The sequence below is a fragment of the Poecilia mexicana genome, unplaced genomic scaffold (genome assembly GCF_051168715.1).
Source record: "Poecilia mexicana isolate PSO_F unplaced genomic scaffold, ASM5116871v1 scaffold_12, whole genome shotgun sequence".
Lineage (NCBI taxonomy): Eukaryota > Metazoa > Chordata > Actinopteri > Cyprinodontiformes > Poeciliidae > Poecilia > Poecilia mexicana.
In genome coordinates this window covers 25,976,787-25,992,487 of record NW_028263381.1, presented here as the reverse complement: position 1 = coordinate 25,992,487, position 15,701 = coordinate 25,976,787, and the positions used below count along the sequence as shown (strand labels likewise).

The following is a 15,701-nucleotide window of genomic DNA, read 5'->3' as shown; positions in this document are numbered from 1 at the left end:
CGGCTGAGCGCTGCAGCGGTGGAATGTCCTCTGTGAACAACATAAGCGCCGCTGTGTGTGTGTGTGTGTGTGTGTGTGTGTGTGTGTGTGTGTGTGTGTGTGTGTGTGTGTGTGTGTGTGTGTGTGTGTGTGTGTGTGTGTGTGTGTGTGTGTGTTTTCGGGCTAATTGTTGTGTTTTAGAAAGGAGTGTGTGTTCATGTGACTGTTCTGGGTGGAGCAGAGAAACGATTCTGACTTCATTAATGTTTTTATTGGTGAATTTAAAATTGAAACTTTATCATGAATCTGTTTTCTGGGTTTGTCTGAAAGCATCTCAGGTTTTTATTCAGTTTTTTCCAGCTCAGTTTGGATCAGTCGGGATTTTAACTGGTTTCATTGAATGACATGAACTTTCACTCTGGTGGTGATAACAGCTTCTTGGTTCTTGTCTCTGTTGATCGTATATTAATGTCCTTATCTTTGGTTTAGAATCAGCTGCAGACTGATTTATGTCACATTGCTCTGTTATCATTAAATAATCATTAAATAATCATTAAATATCTTTGCTGACTGTAATTTGGCTGCACTGCACATAAATCCCTGGTAAAATAAAAACTTCACCCTGTTTCAGACGGCGCATGCTGCTGTTATTGACATTCATAAAAGCCCATATTTTGAAACGTTACTCTTTATAAAATATGTTTTTAATTATCAGCTTCCTGCTCTACGCTGATGATGTCATAGTATGTCACAGTTGAGTCATAGTTGCTCCTCACAGGCCGTTACTGATGTCTGTTTTCCTTCAACTTGTGTAAACACAAAACTATTAAAACTCAATTTTCCTTGGATCGCAAAATGAATTTACTAATGACAATGTGGAATCTGTTCACTTGTACAACATGTAAATAATAATAATATGTGTCTTACACCTTAGCCAAATTATCAATGTAAGTTATTAAATTATTTCTACGCTGATGATACTGAGATTTGTTTCAATTTTCAATCATGATTACGTCTCTATAGGCCAGTGGTTCCCAAACTTTTTCTTCTGCGCCCCCCCTATGGATTACAAATAGCTGTCTGGTTGAAAGGACGCGTGTGACGGGGGGGCATCGACTTTTTTGGGGCCAAAATGAATGTACGTAGCTGAACATAGACACCAACATCGGTAGCCTACAAGGTTAAGCTTAAGGTTCTGTATTGATATTAGCTAGTCATCTTTTAGCTAACATTAGCTAGTCATCTTTTAGCTAACATTAGCTAGTCATCTTTTAGCTAACATTAGCTAGTCATCTTTTAGCTAACATTACCTGCATCCAGCAGCTTTACTCAACTCAGTCGGTTAGTTTGGAGGGAAAAACTGTGAAAAGTTCTTTGCATTTTGCTGGTTTGCTGCCGTGATTCTAACACAAACCTACGTAGCTCCGCCCAGCAGCAGCAGGTCTCCTTCACAGGTGGAAACCAGCGCGAGCGTCGTAGTGCTCATGTTGCGTTTAAAGGCGGCTCGGAAAAACAGGTTACAACATGTTAACAACGGATTAAACAGTTTTAACTGCTGATAAAAGTGACAGAGGACACAAATATGGGAAGTGTGGAAGCCCCTACTGTATCAAATTGACATAGGAATAACAGAGAGTTGGCCATTCTAAGGTAAAAACCCAGCGCATACAGTGTTCATGTTTTGTTTTGTTTTTTCATCCAGACGGCTTCCCGCGCCCCCCCTGCAATGACACGGCGCCCCCCCTAGGGGGCGCGCCCCACAGTTTGGGAACCTCTGCTATAGGCATTTCTGATGTGATTTTATGTTGAAGTTGTGTTAATACACACCAATATGCTCCAGACCAGTTAACCTACCAACGTAAATAAGGAAAAATACGACGTATTTCTTTCTCTTTTTGTAAAATAAACCATGAACACCAGTTTACCTAGAATCCTTTTTTTTTCTGAAGAATTCAAAGCTGTACAGCAGAGGATATGAAGCAACAATAAGCAGGTGGTTAGACCAGAAACAGTATCTATGAGTTAAAGAAGGTTGTTTTCACAGCAGCGCTCCGTTTACGGCAGTAAAAATGGCCGCCGTCGTCAATGGATACATTTTTAACGTTGTTGAGCAAGAAGAAGCTTTTGTGGAGCATCGACTGCAACTTGAAGTTTATTTAGAGTTTATCTGGAAAATTAATTTAGGGAAAGCTGTAAGTGTTCAAAATTAGCAAAAGAGCTAAGCTAAGCTAATGTATTAGCGGGTTAGCAGAAGTTTGCCAACCACTGGCGTCTCTTTTAGAAAAGTTTGTTTGGATGCAGTGGAACGATGTGGAAGTCGGATAAAATGCGACGAGGCTGCAGAAAACTATGGAACATGAATCTGATTTATTTCCACGTATAAAATCTGATTTTTTTTTTTGGAAGTGAAAAGATTCTAATTTACGGCCAGGAAAAAGTCGGATATGGCAGAAAATCATTGGATTTGGTTTGTGTTTGTCAGCTGTGTCTTTATTGTTTATTTATCATGTCAGTTATTTTAACTTTTGCTTCAACAATCGTAGAGAAAAAACAGTTAATTAAAAAACTGTTGAGTTTCTCTGCCTGGTTGCTGTTTTACTCACCAACTTGGTAAAACTGAGTCGTTTCCTTTGTTTGAGTCACAAAAGGAGCAGAGAGTTAAATCAGCTTCCAGGTCGTTCTGAACATTGAACCCTGACCTCTTTTCCCTGCTGTCAACACCACAGCTGACCTTTGACCTCCACAGGTCGTCGTGAAGAACAGTGTTGAACCTGCTGAGCCAGAAGGAAACGGGCGTTCACTTTGGTGGTTAATGTGGTTGTAGATTAGCCAAATTCACCCAGAGGACAAAAATCCGAACATTTAAACCGTCTGACCTGCAGGACAGAAAAACGACTCAGGAATCCGGTTCTTCAGCTTCTGGGTTCAAAAACGTATTCAGAGGTTCAAACTTCCAGTAAATGTAACTTTAAATCCTGTTAAACCTTAATTTATCTGTCATAATGTTTTGGTTTTAACAGCAAAAAGCTCATTTTGAACTGTTTTCTTGGGGAATTTCAAAAGTTTTTGATTTATTTTATAAAGGAGAGAATGAATAACATGGATAAATCACATAAATATGCCTGATTTAGCCAGAGAGGCTAATCTAGCAGTTTGATAGAGATTAAAACTATTCAAATTAACATATAACTTATGATCTATGATTATAATTAATCACTGAGAATAAAAATAAATCACTTCTGTAAGAAAAAAAGTGTTACATTAAAACTTATTCAAGAAAAGAGAAAAATGTTGATCACATGGTAACCACTGCTGATTTCCTGAAACAGTTCAGTGATTTGATAGATTTTAGTTCTGGTTGGTCTGTTTCATGGATTTGATGACCGAACAGAAAATGATCCTAAATGTTATTTTACAGTCTGTCCTGCTTCCTGCTCTGTCGTTGATTGTAAATATAATTGGATAAAATCTTTTAGCTAAAACATGAAGGACTTAACATATGAGTATAACGTCTGAATAAATAATCATGTTTTCATAACTCAAAAAGTCAGTAGAAGTTTGATGGGAGCTGGGAACTAAAAATACAGAAGGAGAGTAAAACTTTTCTTCCTCTTGTTTTGGGAACATTTCATATTCTCACTGCAGAGTCAGAAAATGATTTGATCAGCCTGTCCCCCTCCTGGCCTGTGGGGGCGCTGCACCAAGAGCCACTGAAGGAAACGACACAAAAACCTCTGAAGACACTGAGAGCAACTTCCTTCTTCACCAAATATAAACAAAATGGAGGCGTCAGATTTGAGCAGCTGGAGGATTTCTCAAGCTATTTCTTCTACTAGCGCTACGCTAACACGTTTGTTTTGGTTGTATTTACCCAGAATGCCCTGCTCTGTAGTCCACTTCCTGCTTTTGGAGTGGTTTCTGGTCCAATTGGCGTTCACATATGCATCCGAACTGAACCAGAGTTCATTTAAACTGAACTGAGACCAGTTTGTAGGTGAACTGGACTCTCTAGACAGTCGGACCGGAGTTGGATTAAATCAGACTGAACAGGGCTGGTGTCAATTCGCTCTGAGGCTAAAGAGCTTCCTTGCTAATCTGGTGCAGTTAATCTGTGGGATTGAAGCCGCAGCGTAACGTTACGTTCTCATGGTCCTGAGTAAAGTTCCCGTTTCTGGTTTTTCCTCTGCAGGGAGTTCGATCCCGGATACATCGAGGAGTTCACGTCACCGAACTCCGGGGCCGCTCTTCGTCTTCCCTCACCTCCTCCTGATCTCCGTTTCCAATCCCCATCACTGTCGCCGCCGCCGTCACAGGAAACCCCATCGTCCAATCACAGCCGGCGATGCTCAGCGGTCCAACTACGCATCAGGAACCGGTGAGACTCTGAACCAGCAGGCGCTGCCATGTTGGATGTTGAGGCGTTGGATGGTTAGTTTCTCAGCATAAACAGGAATGAAACATGGTGGTTGCTGACTGGGATTTCCTTACTGGGATTCTTTGACTCCCAGTGTTGATAAATCCGTTTCTTTCTCTGTCAGAGACCCAGAAGGTTGAAACAGGAAGTGGGTCTTCACCTTCGTTGTGGGGTTTTCCTGCCAGCTCTTCCTTTTCCTGTGATGTTTAATGTTCTGCTGCCTGTTTGCACCTGAACCTCGAACAGGAAAACGGATCGTTTCCTGTAGGAATCATTTTTAGGACTGCAGGGACAAACTGCAGCTAGAAACACAGATTTCTTCTGGTTTTACCTTTTTGTTGCTCTTAAATACGTTTGATATGTCAGAGAGAACCAGAAACTGTTTTTTAAAGGATGATTGTAACAAAAACAGCTTCCAAACCAGCCTGGCTCTGTGAATCGGTGAGTTTACCCCAAAGCTAAAACCTGTTAGCCCCACACAGAGCAGATTTATCTTAATTCAGCCATGAGTGAGAGTTTCAGGTCAAAACCAAAATATCTTTGTTGGATTTAAGTCTCTAGTTAAATCCACAAGATTTTCTTCTTCCTCTGCCGTCCATTAGCACAGAGGGACTAGCGTTAGCCTTGAATATGCTACTGTTAGCCTTGGATAGGCTAGCAATAGCTTGGTGTTTCTACAAACCAGCATTCCTCGGTTGGCCACCCACTGAACTGCTTACATCCTCTGTGGCCAATAGCACAGAGAGGCTAGCATTAGGCTTCAATATGCTAGCATTCATTTTGGTTAGGCTATCATTAACCTTAGATAGCTTAGCATCCAAACATGCTAAGGTTGGTCTCCCACTGGATTGCTTGCTTGCTCTGCTGTCCATTAGCATGGCTAGGCTAGTGGTAGATGCTAGCTCTAGTCAAAATGGTTGGCATACAGCGTAGCGACGTGTATTAGAGGTGTTGACGTGTCCAGACCTGGATGTGTAATAGTTTTACTTTTGGCACTAAAGTAACGCTATGACTAAATTAAGATTACTGTGGCCACTTCATCTGTTTGTGTAGCTTCTCTCCTCTGATAATCTGTTGGGGTAAAACCTTTGCAGCATGATGCTATGCTAACGTGAAGACAAAACTCCGACGGATCATTTTCAGGCCTCACTGTTCTCTGTTGTACCAGACTGAAAAATCATCTGGAGTCCAGAGGAAAACTCTGTAATCCCTTCAGAAACTTCAGGAATCGACTGATTGGGTCTGGAAGGAAACCTTGGCGACCAGCGCCGCCTGGTCACTCTGAACCCACAAACAGTCTATAAATACTGAACACTTCAGTCCGGCTTGTTGCAGCCTAATATGGAGCTCCTCCTCTGAGCGCAGTGTCCGCCTCCGCCTCTGTGGGGCGCTGTTTCCTGTAGTCCAGGTTTGAAGCTGGATAACCCCAAACGGCCGTTCCCCTGCTGTTCCCCCCGGACCCCTGCTGTTATCAGATACCGCTCAGTCCAGGAGCGCCGGCCTCTGATTGGCCGACTGAAACAGGAAGTGGGCCATCAGAGCCCCAAGAGGCTGGGTGTTAATCTGGACAGGACAGATAGACTGATGCATAAACACAGGCTCCCTGTTTTATCCCTGTTTTCCTTTCGTTTCCTTCCCTCGCTCCTTCTCTCCCTCCCTCCTGCATCGCTCCTCATCCTCCTCTTCTCCTTCAGCCGCTCCTCCTGCATGCCTCTTTGGCTGAATCACCACATTCCTCCACAGCAGCATCACCTCATGGCTGCATGAAACACAAACACTCCCTCACACACACGCACACACACACACACACGTACACACACACACACACACACACACACGCACACACACACACACACACACACACACACACACACACACACACACACACGCACACATGCACGCACACACGTACGCATGCACACACACACACACACACGCACGCACACACGTACGCATGCACACACACACACACACGTCTTCCTGACTTCACCAGGATTTTGCATCGACTTCCATTCATTTTTTATTCATTCATAAACCCTAAAATCAGAGCCGGCCCACAGAATATGCGAGTTAAGCAGCTGCTTAGGGCCTCCACACCACTAGGGGGGCCCAAGTACAGCAAACTATTTGATCTTCGCTAAGAAAATAAAAAAGAAATAAATAAAATTACTAGAATAAAGTCATAAATTTTGAGAATAAACTTTTATGAGAAATAAGTTGAAATAATTCAGGAATAGTAGAATTATTACAAGAATAAAATAAAAATTAAAATAATAAAAATACAAATATAAAGTCATAAAATTACAAGAATAAAGTCAATATTAAGACTTGTATTAAATTGTATTTTTGACTTCATTCTTAAAATTTGATCAATTTATTCCAGGGTTTTTAAAATAAATTTATTTACCTTTTTAGTAATAAATTTTTTAAAGTGTTGAAATTAACAAAATTATCATATTTTTGTGAAAAAGTGATCCACAGATGATCATAAATGTAAAACATAAACTATAATAAAACATTCATACAGTTTTATTTTTACATTTAAAACACAAACAGGAAGTCACTTCAATGTGTTTGGTTTTATTTACTAGATCAGATAAAAGCAGAAACCTGGTGAATAAATGATGAATCATTTTGTTGTTCCGCTAACTGTGTTAAATATCTTAAGGTTTGTTTTTCTGTCTCAGTTTAATTCATTTCACTCCGGTCCAGAGCCGGTCCAGAGCCGGTCCAGAGCCGGTCCAGAGCCGGTCCAGAACCGGTCCAGAGCCGGTCCAGAACCGGTCCAGAACCGGTTCTTCTTCTCCTGTATAATTACGTTCCTCCTTTCAGACGGTAATAAATCGTACTTCATTCATAATTTGACTGTAATGATTTTTTTCCTGAATTTGTTTTATTTTTATTTGTATGGACAGTAAAACGTGGACCGACCGGACCGGGCCGGTTTTAACCAGAACTTTAGTTTTCTGAGTCTTGGTTTCCGTGCAGATCGGAGGGCAGATTATTATGGGCTGCAGCCGTTTCCCACGGCAACAGATAAGCGGATCAGATGACACACCCTGCAGTCGTCCAGTTTGTGGTTTCCAACAGAAAAGTGAAATATTTGCAGCTGGTTCTTTGAGTGACTCGGTTCTGACCCAAACAGGAAGACGGTTCTGTTCGCCTTCACTGACTGTAATTATTTACTACATAATTACAGAAATGGTTAATTATTTTAGAGGAATGTGTGTTTTATGAGCCGTTAAAATCCTCTGGATGTGATTTTCTGAACCAAACCTGAATCTTTTTGACTCTTTTCCTCTTAGAGCTCAAAGTTTTTCCAGAACTCATCTGGATCAGTCTAATCAATAATCTGATATTGGGAATTTAACTGGATTCTTTCACAGATAAAGTCATTTAAAAAGGACAATTAGGAAAAAAAATCAGAATTTAACTGATTATCAATGAGAAAAATTGTAAAGGACTATTACTGAAACGATTAATCGGATTAATCATGATTAATCGATTATAGAAATAATCATCAATTAAGTAATCGATTAATTGTTAACAAGAGTATACAGACTTTAAAAAAGACAGTTTGCTGAAAGAATAATGCACTCAGAGAAGTTATTAAACCAAAACTGTGCAAAAATATTTACATTTGAATTTAAGAATCAATAAAATAATTTAAAAAATATATAAATCTGTTAAACCCAAAACTTCTCCAGTGTCAGTTTTAGATTTACGTGTTTAAAAATACAACAAAATCTCCTGTAAAGCAACTTTTGTTTTCCAATTATTGATCAGTTAACGCACTCTAGTGCGTTAACTGATCAATCAATAATTGGATCAGTTATTGGATCAGTTGATGCTGTTATTGCATTTTAGGAAATAAATGTTTTTCTTCTTTAGAAAAATAATGGATTTATTTGAATTTTTAATTTATTTCTAATATTGTCTGAAAAGGTCTTCAGTGGTTAAACTGAAAATCTGCAGAATGTGGCCATATTTTAATCCAATTTATCGATTAATCGGCCAAATAATTGGCCAATTAATATTTCATTTTCAAACTAAATTTTTAGTTTGATTTTATTAAACTTATTCAGTTAAACTAAATATTTAGCGCCAACTTAAATATTTATTTGGAAACGAGATATTTGGTTTCATAACTATTAAATTTTACAGCTAAATATTTAGTGTCTAATCTTAATATTTAGCTGTAAAGTTTCTGACGTGTCTCTGCAGAGAAACCAGATTTTTCATGCTAACTGAACCAAATTGTTGCCGTTTCTTTTCTCTCTCTGCTTTCATGACCATTTCTCTGTATTTTCTCTGAACTGACGTGTTTGTTGAACTTTCATCGAAGGTCTTTTCGTTTGTCTGCGTCTGTTTTTGGAGTCGTCAATAATAATCAGATCATTGTTCGTCCTCCATCATGAGACTCTTCCTCCGGCTGTCCAGCTAAATCCTCCCTCTGTTCGTCTCTTCCTCCTCCTCCTCCTCTTCCTCATCACCTTCCCAGTTTTATCCTTTCTTCATCCTCCCTCTCTCTCTCTCTCTCTCTCTCTCTTATCTGCCTCAGCATTTCCTCTGTTTCTCCACCCAAACTATCTGAGCGCCATCATCTCCTCCCCTGTCTCCCATCTGTCCTCCCTGCTGCTGGACGTCTGATGTTTACTTCAGGCTTTAATCGTCCGGAGGCCTAATGACGCTTGATTGCTCCATTTGCTTAACAAGCGGTGGACTGGAGCGGGGCGGTCAGAGTCACACCGGACCAGACAGGATCGGACTTTGAGCTGGAAAAGTTTTTCTGACAGCAGTTTCAGATTTTGGCACAAAAAGAAGCTTCATTTTGGAGAAGTAATTTCCGGGGAGGATTTCTCGGTGATGATCTGAGTGACTCGCCGGTGGAGGAGGGGAAGCGATGGAGCTGCTGGAGGTTTTTTACCGCAGGAAGCTGAGGAAGAAGCAGAAGAAACCGGAGCTGGGCCGCTCCGACGGCGCGCTGTGCCGGTCGCCGTCGGAGACCAGCGTCAACAAGCTGGCCACCGGCCTCATCTCCAAGGTGCTGCGCTTCACAGCCAGGTAAACGGACGGAGCCAGGGCCGGACGGAGCCTTTCTGGGGCCCGGAGCGGATGTTCACTGGGGGCCTCCACCCAGACTAGAAACCGATACAATATTCATATCTGTTCAGTTCCCGATAACTGATCAATAATGTAAAAAAAAAACTAAAACATAATTCTGCATTAAAGCTGCAGCATGAAACTTTTATGAAAAATATTTTTTTGCATATTTGTTGAAACTGTCACAGTTTAAAAATCAATTTATCTAGAAACAACCAATCAGAGCCAGGGTTGTTTGTTTCTCTGCTACGCTGCAGTTAGCATAGTCTGTCATTAATGCTAACGCTAGTAGTACTGCAGATAAATGGTTTCCCTGTAACGGTGAGTCGTTTCTCCACTGTTAGCACATTGAGCATCGAGTACAGGAGGTTGATTGACAGCAGTAAGCCCCGCCTCCTGTCACAATTCAATTAAAAATTACTTTATTTGGTAAATTAAATGTTAAATCATATCATCCAAGTTTCTTAAGAGTCATTTTGAATGGTGATGTTGTGAGAAAGAAGGATGTCCAAACCCAAATCAAACTGCAGTGTTGACTGGTGGGCTGAATAAAAAAGCTTGCCACACTTTTCAGATTATAGGGAGGAAAAAAATCTGAAAGGGAAATGACAAGTATGGTTTAGTTAAAAGTTAAAATTTGTGACTGTAACGTTCAAAATGTGAAAAAGTTGTGAATACTTTAGCAGAACGGACTTTATAATTAGTCATAATTTGTAAACAAGTCAACAGAAAGTTGTTGCTTTGTGGTAGTTTTGGGCTGTGAGGATCTGAGCAGATAAAGCGTTTTGAGGTTCTCCAGTCACGTCCTGTCGCTCCCCAGGTGGCTCACAGACATGCTAGCTTTCATGTCCTCCGTCTCCAGCGCGCAGATAAAACTGCTTCCTGTTTATCTCTGGATAAATGACCGAGCCGCAGGACAGGAGGAATGTGACGATGGTCAGGCTGAGATTAGCACCGCCGCTCTGATAACCGCGCTAAAACACAGCAACGTCTGACAGGCTGTTGGCTAACCATGGCTGCACCTCTAAGGCTAGCATACATGAGATCTGAGTGAAGAAGTTTGTAAAGTTAGATAGTCAAACATTAATAGCAATAATTTGGGTTAATTAACCTGTGAGGAAAAAATTGGAGTTCATTATTTAGTCAGATTTTTACCATAAATGCCACAGTTTCAAACTAAATACCTAATTAGCAAACTAAATACTTCATTTTAGATTAGCTGATAGCTTGCTAACTATTTAGCTGCATGCTAAATATTTATCTAGCAAGGTAAATGTTTGGTTTAAATAAAGCTAAATATTTAACTGAATATTTAGCCGGCTAACTGTTTAGTTTAGAGCTAAATACATAAAGAGCAAGCTAAATATTAATTAGCATAATAAATATTTAGTTTCAAACTATTTTGATGGGAAGATAAATATTTAATTTGAAGCTAAATATTTAGTGTTGCGTCAAATATTAAGTTAGCGAGCTTAAATTTTTAACTTGCTAACTTTATTTACCTAAATATTTAGCTAACAAATTAGTTAGCTCAGAGCTAAATATTTAGGTAATATGGAAATTTACTTGATGGTGAGCATGAATTGCCAAATATTTAGCTAGCTCAGAGCTAAATATTTAATTTGGAGTTAAATGTTTAGATCTTAATCCAAATATTTAGCCTAAAGCTAAATACTTAGTTAGCAAGTTAAATATTTAGCTTTGTAATGAATATTTAGTTCCAAACTGACAATTATAAATGAATAATGTGGTGAAAATGTGATTCTGATTAATTAAGCCTCTGTTTACTAAATAACCCAAATAATTTCTGTGATTTCTTGACTCTTTCCAAACTGGACTCTAATGGATCCGGTTTGTTTTGGTTTTCTGATGTTGAATGTTCCTGTTTACATTTTTTAACCATTTTCTTCTTGTGAATCCAGCAGCTCTGCTTTTGGCCTCAGATCTTATCAGAGATGTTTTAGCTCCCAAACATGACGACCTCCAGGTTCTTTAGAGCAGATTATCTTTGTTTTCTTCTTACATGTTTCTGTGTATTACATGCATTCAGGTGTCTTTGTGCTCTGATATTTAACTGAAACATAAATTCTCCTCCTTCTGCTCTGACAATAAACTCCTTCAGCGGCTGAGCTCCCTGCAGCGCTTTAAAACATCTGGTTGTGTGAACGTGGATCTGTTCAGGGTGCAAACAGACAAACATTTCAGGAACAGAAAGCCTGACTCGGTCGTCAGCGTTGGACGTTACGCCGGCTGAAACAACGGCTGCTTTGTAACCGGAGCGCTGGAGCGCCGCCACCATGATGTCACTGCAGCCTGCAGTTAATCAGACATGGTGTCCGGCTGACGCTACGCAGGTTTCTGCTGTGATTGGATGACGGTGCGTTCACATGCAGGCCTCAGGGCGCCACCCTCGTTTAATTGAACACTGGAGCCTGACTCACGCATCTGGGATCGTCACAAGATCAGTCAAAGATTTCCTAACAAGGGTGGAAAAACAGACGAGGAAACATTTCAGTGCTTCATGAAAAATGCTGATTCAGCAGCTGCTGAGAAACAGATTGTTACTTAATCTGGATTTTAACTAAATGTATTTATTATTCCTGGTTTTCTGTGTGCTAGCTCCAGCAACAGTAGGAAAATAAATCCTAGCTGGTATTAAAATCCGTTTATATGGAGGACTAACATTGCCAAAACCTGATGGAAGGGCAACAAAACCCTATATGTTGACATGTGAACAACAGAATTATTAAAGCAAAATGTATAAAAAATGTTCAGCAGAAGAATTACAAGAATTAAGACAGATTAATTCTCTTCATGGAGAAGAAACCTTTTAAATTTCTTTTCTCTTTCACAGGATGCCTCATCAATCTAATACACAGATTTTGTTTTACTTCATGATAAATTTTGGGGTGAATGTGACTCCGTATAACCCAGTGCTAACTGTTAGCCTCACGTTTCGCCTCCTCAGACGCAGTGAGCCGGCGTCTCGCCCTCATTCCTGGCACTCGACCAAACTGGGCGACGATCAACCGGACCTGGAGCAGATGGAGTCGATGGGCCCCGTCTGGGGCCACAGTTACCCCAGCAGGTCAGAAACGCCCCATCGTTTACCCCACAGAAACCACAGTTACCCCGGCAGGTCAGAAACGCCCCATCGTTTACCCCACAGAAACCACAGTTACCCCAGCAGGTCAGAAACGCCCCATCGTTTACCCCACAGAAACCACAGTTACCCCGGCAGGTCAGAAACGCCCCATCGTTTACCCCACAGAAACCACAGTTACCCCAGCAGGTCAGAAACGCCCCATCGTTTACCCCACAGTTACCCCAGCAGGTCACTTTCAGCAGTTTTTCTTCTACATTTATTAAATTATAAATTACTCTGATCAGTTTAATCTGTGATAATCTGACTTTTTATTCAAAGTCTCACATCACTGTAAGCCAGGGTGTCCAACATGCGGCTCTGGGGCCGTTTCTGGACCTAAACTTCTCCAAAAACTATGAAATTTAGAAAAATGATTGAGTTTCAAATTTTGAAATTTTTTTGACTTTTTAAACTCAGAAAATTTCCAAATTTCTTCTGGAAAATTTCTGAGAACAGTTGGATGAATTAGCTGTTAAAGTTTAGAGCAGCTGCAGCTCATCGTGTTTCTTAAAAACAAAAATAAAAAACCTCCTGATGGCGTCTGAGGCCCATTCCTGCTGGTTTCTAATCACGTTTCATCCCAATCCCTCGTCTTCCTCATCCCTCGTCTTCCTCATCCCTCGTCTTCCTCATCCCTCGTCTTCCTCATCCCTCGTCTTCCTCATCCCTCGTCTTCCTCATCCCTCGTCTTCCTCATCCCTCGTCTTCCTCATCCCTCGTCTTCCTCGTTGGGAAGAAAAGATGAATCCAGAAACATGGAAGGAACGTTGGGACTGGGACTCTGTCCTGCTCCTGGAGCCGTAATCACATTGTGTCCGGCCGACGGAGCTGCTGGGTCAAACTGTGACGTCGACACATTTACATTCCTGCAGCTCTTTCAGACGAGCAGCAAACACAGACAAGTCCAGCTGATTATAGATTATTGATCCACACAAACTGAGAAAACAACACAGTCGATGTGAGGAGAGTTTCCACTGGAGAAACGAATCAGGTCAAAACAGGAAAATAACCTTAACTACAGGAAGAATAATAATAAATCATTATAATTATATAATCTGGTTTCATCCTTCATCAAACTACTGAGAATATTTTCTGCCACAAAAATCCAAACCTAAAATCAATCAGATAAAGTAACTCCTTTTTTTTTATTTTGTCAAAGTTGATATTGATTATATGACAGTGTATAAGGGCCACTGTAAATAAAATAAAATAAAATAAAATAAAAGGTGAAGTTAATTTCCAACAAAACTTCAGATATTTAGTGAAAAATCTCAGATTTTTCCTAGAAAATCCTAGAAGTTTTTGTAGAAAATTTCTGAGATTAATTTAAACATTTCTGAGTTTTTTGGCAGGAATTTACTCCTTTATTTCTCTACAGTGACCTTAATGTGCCGTAGCAGATTAATGACGTTTGCTGTGTTAAAATAAAAGCATCCAGTTTCCAGTTTCTGTTATATTTACATACTTATTTCCCTTTGGATCCATATTTTAGTTTTTGTCTCCCTCCGCCTCCCAGCGCCTCCACCACCGACCTGTCGGCCGGGTTTGACCCCAGCGCCGGCTACCTGAGGAAGAGTCCGGACCAGTACAGCTCCAGGGGCAGCATGGAGAGCCTGGACCCGGCCCAGTCCTCCCATCACCACCCAGTGACGCAGCAGCAGCTCCCACTGGGCCACCGCAGCCAGACTGGGCCCAACCCGGCCTACTCGTCCTGCCAGCAGCTTTCCTCTGCCAGGTCCAGAAAACAACCAGAACCAAAACCAGATCCAGATTCTGACAGGAAGGAAAAACTTCAAATATAAACGTCTAAACGTCAGCAGAGTAACTGGGTAGAAACCAGTTACATTTACTCAGTTCCAGTACGAATTAGACTATAATATGGTTTATATGATAATTATAACATATCTGAGCTGATTGTGACGTGAATGTTGCAGTAATTATATAAATATAACCAACTAGTTACATTTACTACAGTAACTTTAAAAAAATTTACTTGTTGGAGTATTTTTACTTTTACTTCAGTAAAATTTATTGTTATTTTACCCACTGAATGAAAAACAAACAAGTTTTAACCAAAGATCCACCAGGTACACACACACACACACACACACACACACACACACACACACACACACACACACACACACACACACACTGACACACACACACACACACACACACACACACACACACACACACACACACACACACACACACACACTCACCTGATGTTAAAGTTTCAGAAGTTTTCAGAATCTGAGTTTGAATTTCTTTCTTCTGCCTGATTTCATGTTTTGTTATTTTCGTCCTTAAAATGCCAAAATTTCCACCTAAATTTAATTTTTTCTCCTTCTGATGATAAATATTATATGATTGATAATTTGATCAGGTTCTCAGTACTTGAAGAAAAACTTTTTTACTCTTACCTGATTAATTTCCTGGATGGATACGTTTTACTTTTATTGAGTAAAAACATGTTGAAGTGTAGTTTTGGTTTTTCTGTCCACTTTTGTCCATCTGAGTTTATTTAGTTTGATTTGGTTGTTTTCAGAGGTGGGCAGAGTGGCCAAGTCAAAGTACAAATCTATTCAGGTACTGAGTAACTGATCCAATTAGATGGATTGCAGCTAATTACTTAACCTCCGGTTGTTTCCTGTTGCACTAATTGAGAAACTTTAAAATTTTTTAGAAAAATATTATCATTATTTCCCAGATTTGATCAAATCAGCAGCAGCTGCTGCAGAAACGTCTGATTCCAGTTTGGTTAAAGTTCATTTTACTCTAAAACTGAGAAAAGAAACATTTTCTGGTTGAAGTTTATGAAGCACCAAGACGATAATCAATCATTAACTCTGGAAATAAACAGATTTCCTCTGCAGCAGACAGAAACACCTGGTTTTATTGATACTGAGCACCAATAAATCATTTATCAATAATCTCATTGTTTTCATCTGCTGCATGTTTACAGTGATTAGTGATCGTTTATCTGTCAGGTGGAAACTTTAACTCCAGATTGGAAGCAGATCTTAAAACGATAAATTTGATCCAATCTGATGTTTT

At 40.1% G+C, this 15,701-nt stretch overlaps 1 protein-coding gene across 2 annotated transcripts in view; it reads left to right on the top strand.

Annotated features, from left to right (window-relative positions):
• The window catches only part of shroom3 (shroom family member 3), a 44,070-nt gene that overhangs the window by 12,729 nt on the left and 15,640 nt on the right, over nt 1-15,701 (top strand). The window contains exons 3-5 of one of the 2 annotated variants that reach the window (XM_014999966.2): nt 4,169-4,354; nt 12,465-12,584; nt 14,158-14,376. In XM_014999966.2, the coding sequence (XP_014855452.2) occupies nt 4,169-4,354; nt 12,465-12,584; nt 14,158-14,376 (525 nt within the window). Of the gene's footprint in view, nt 1-4,168; nt 4,355-8,983; nt 9,458-12,464; nt 12,585-14,157; nt 14,377-15,701 lie in introns of those variants that run through there. The other variant, XM_014999970.2, reaches the window with a different exon arrangement.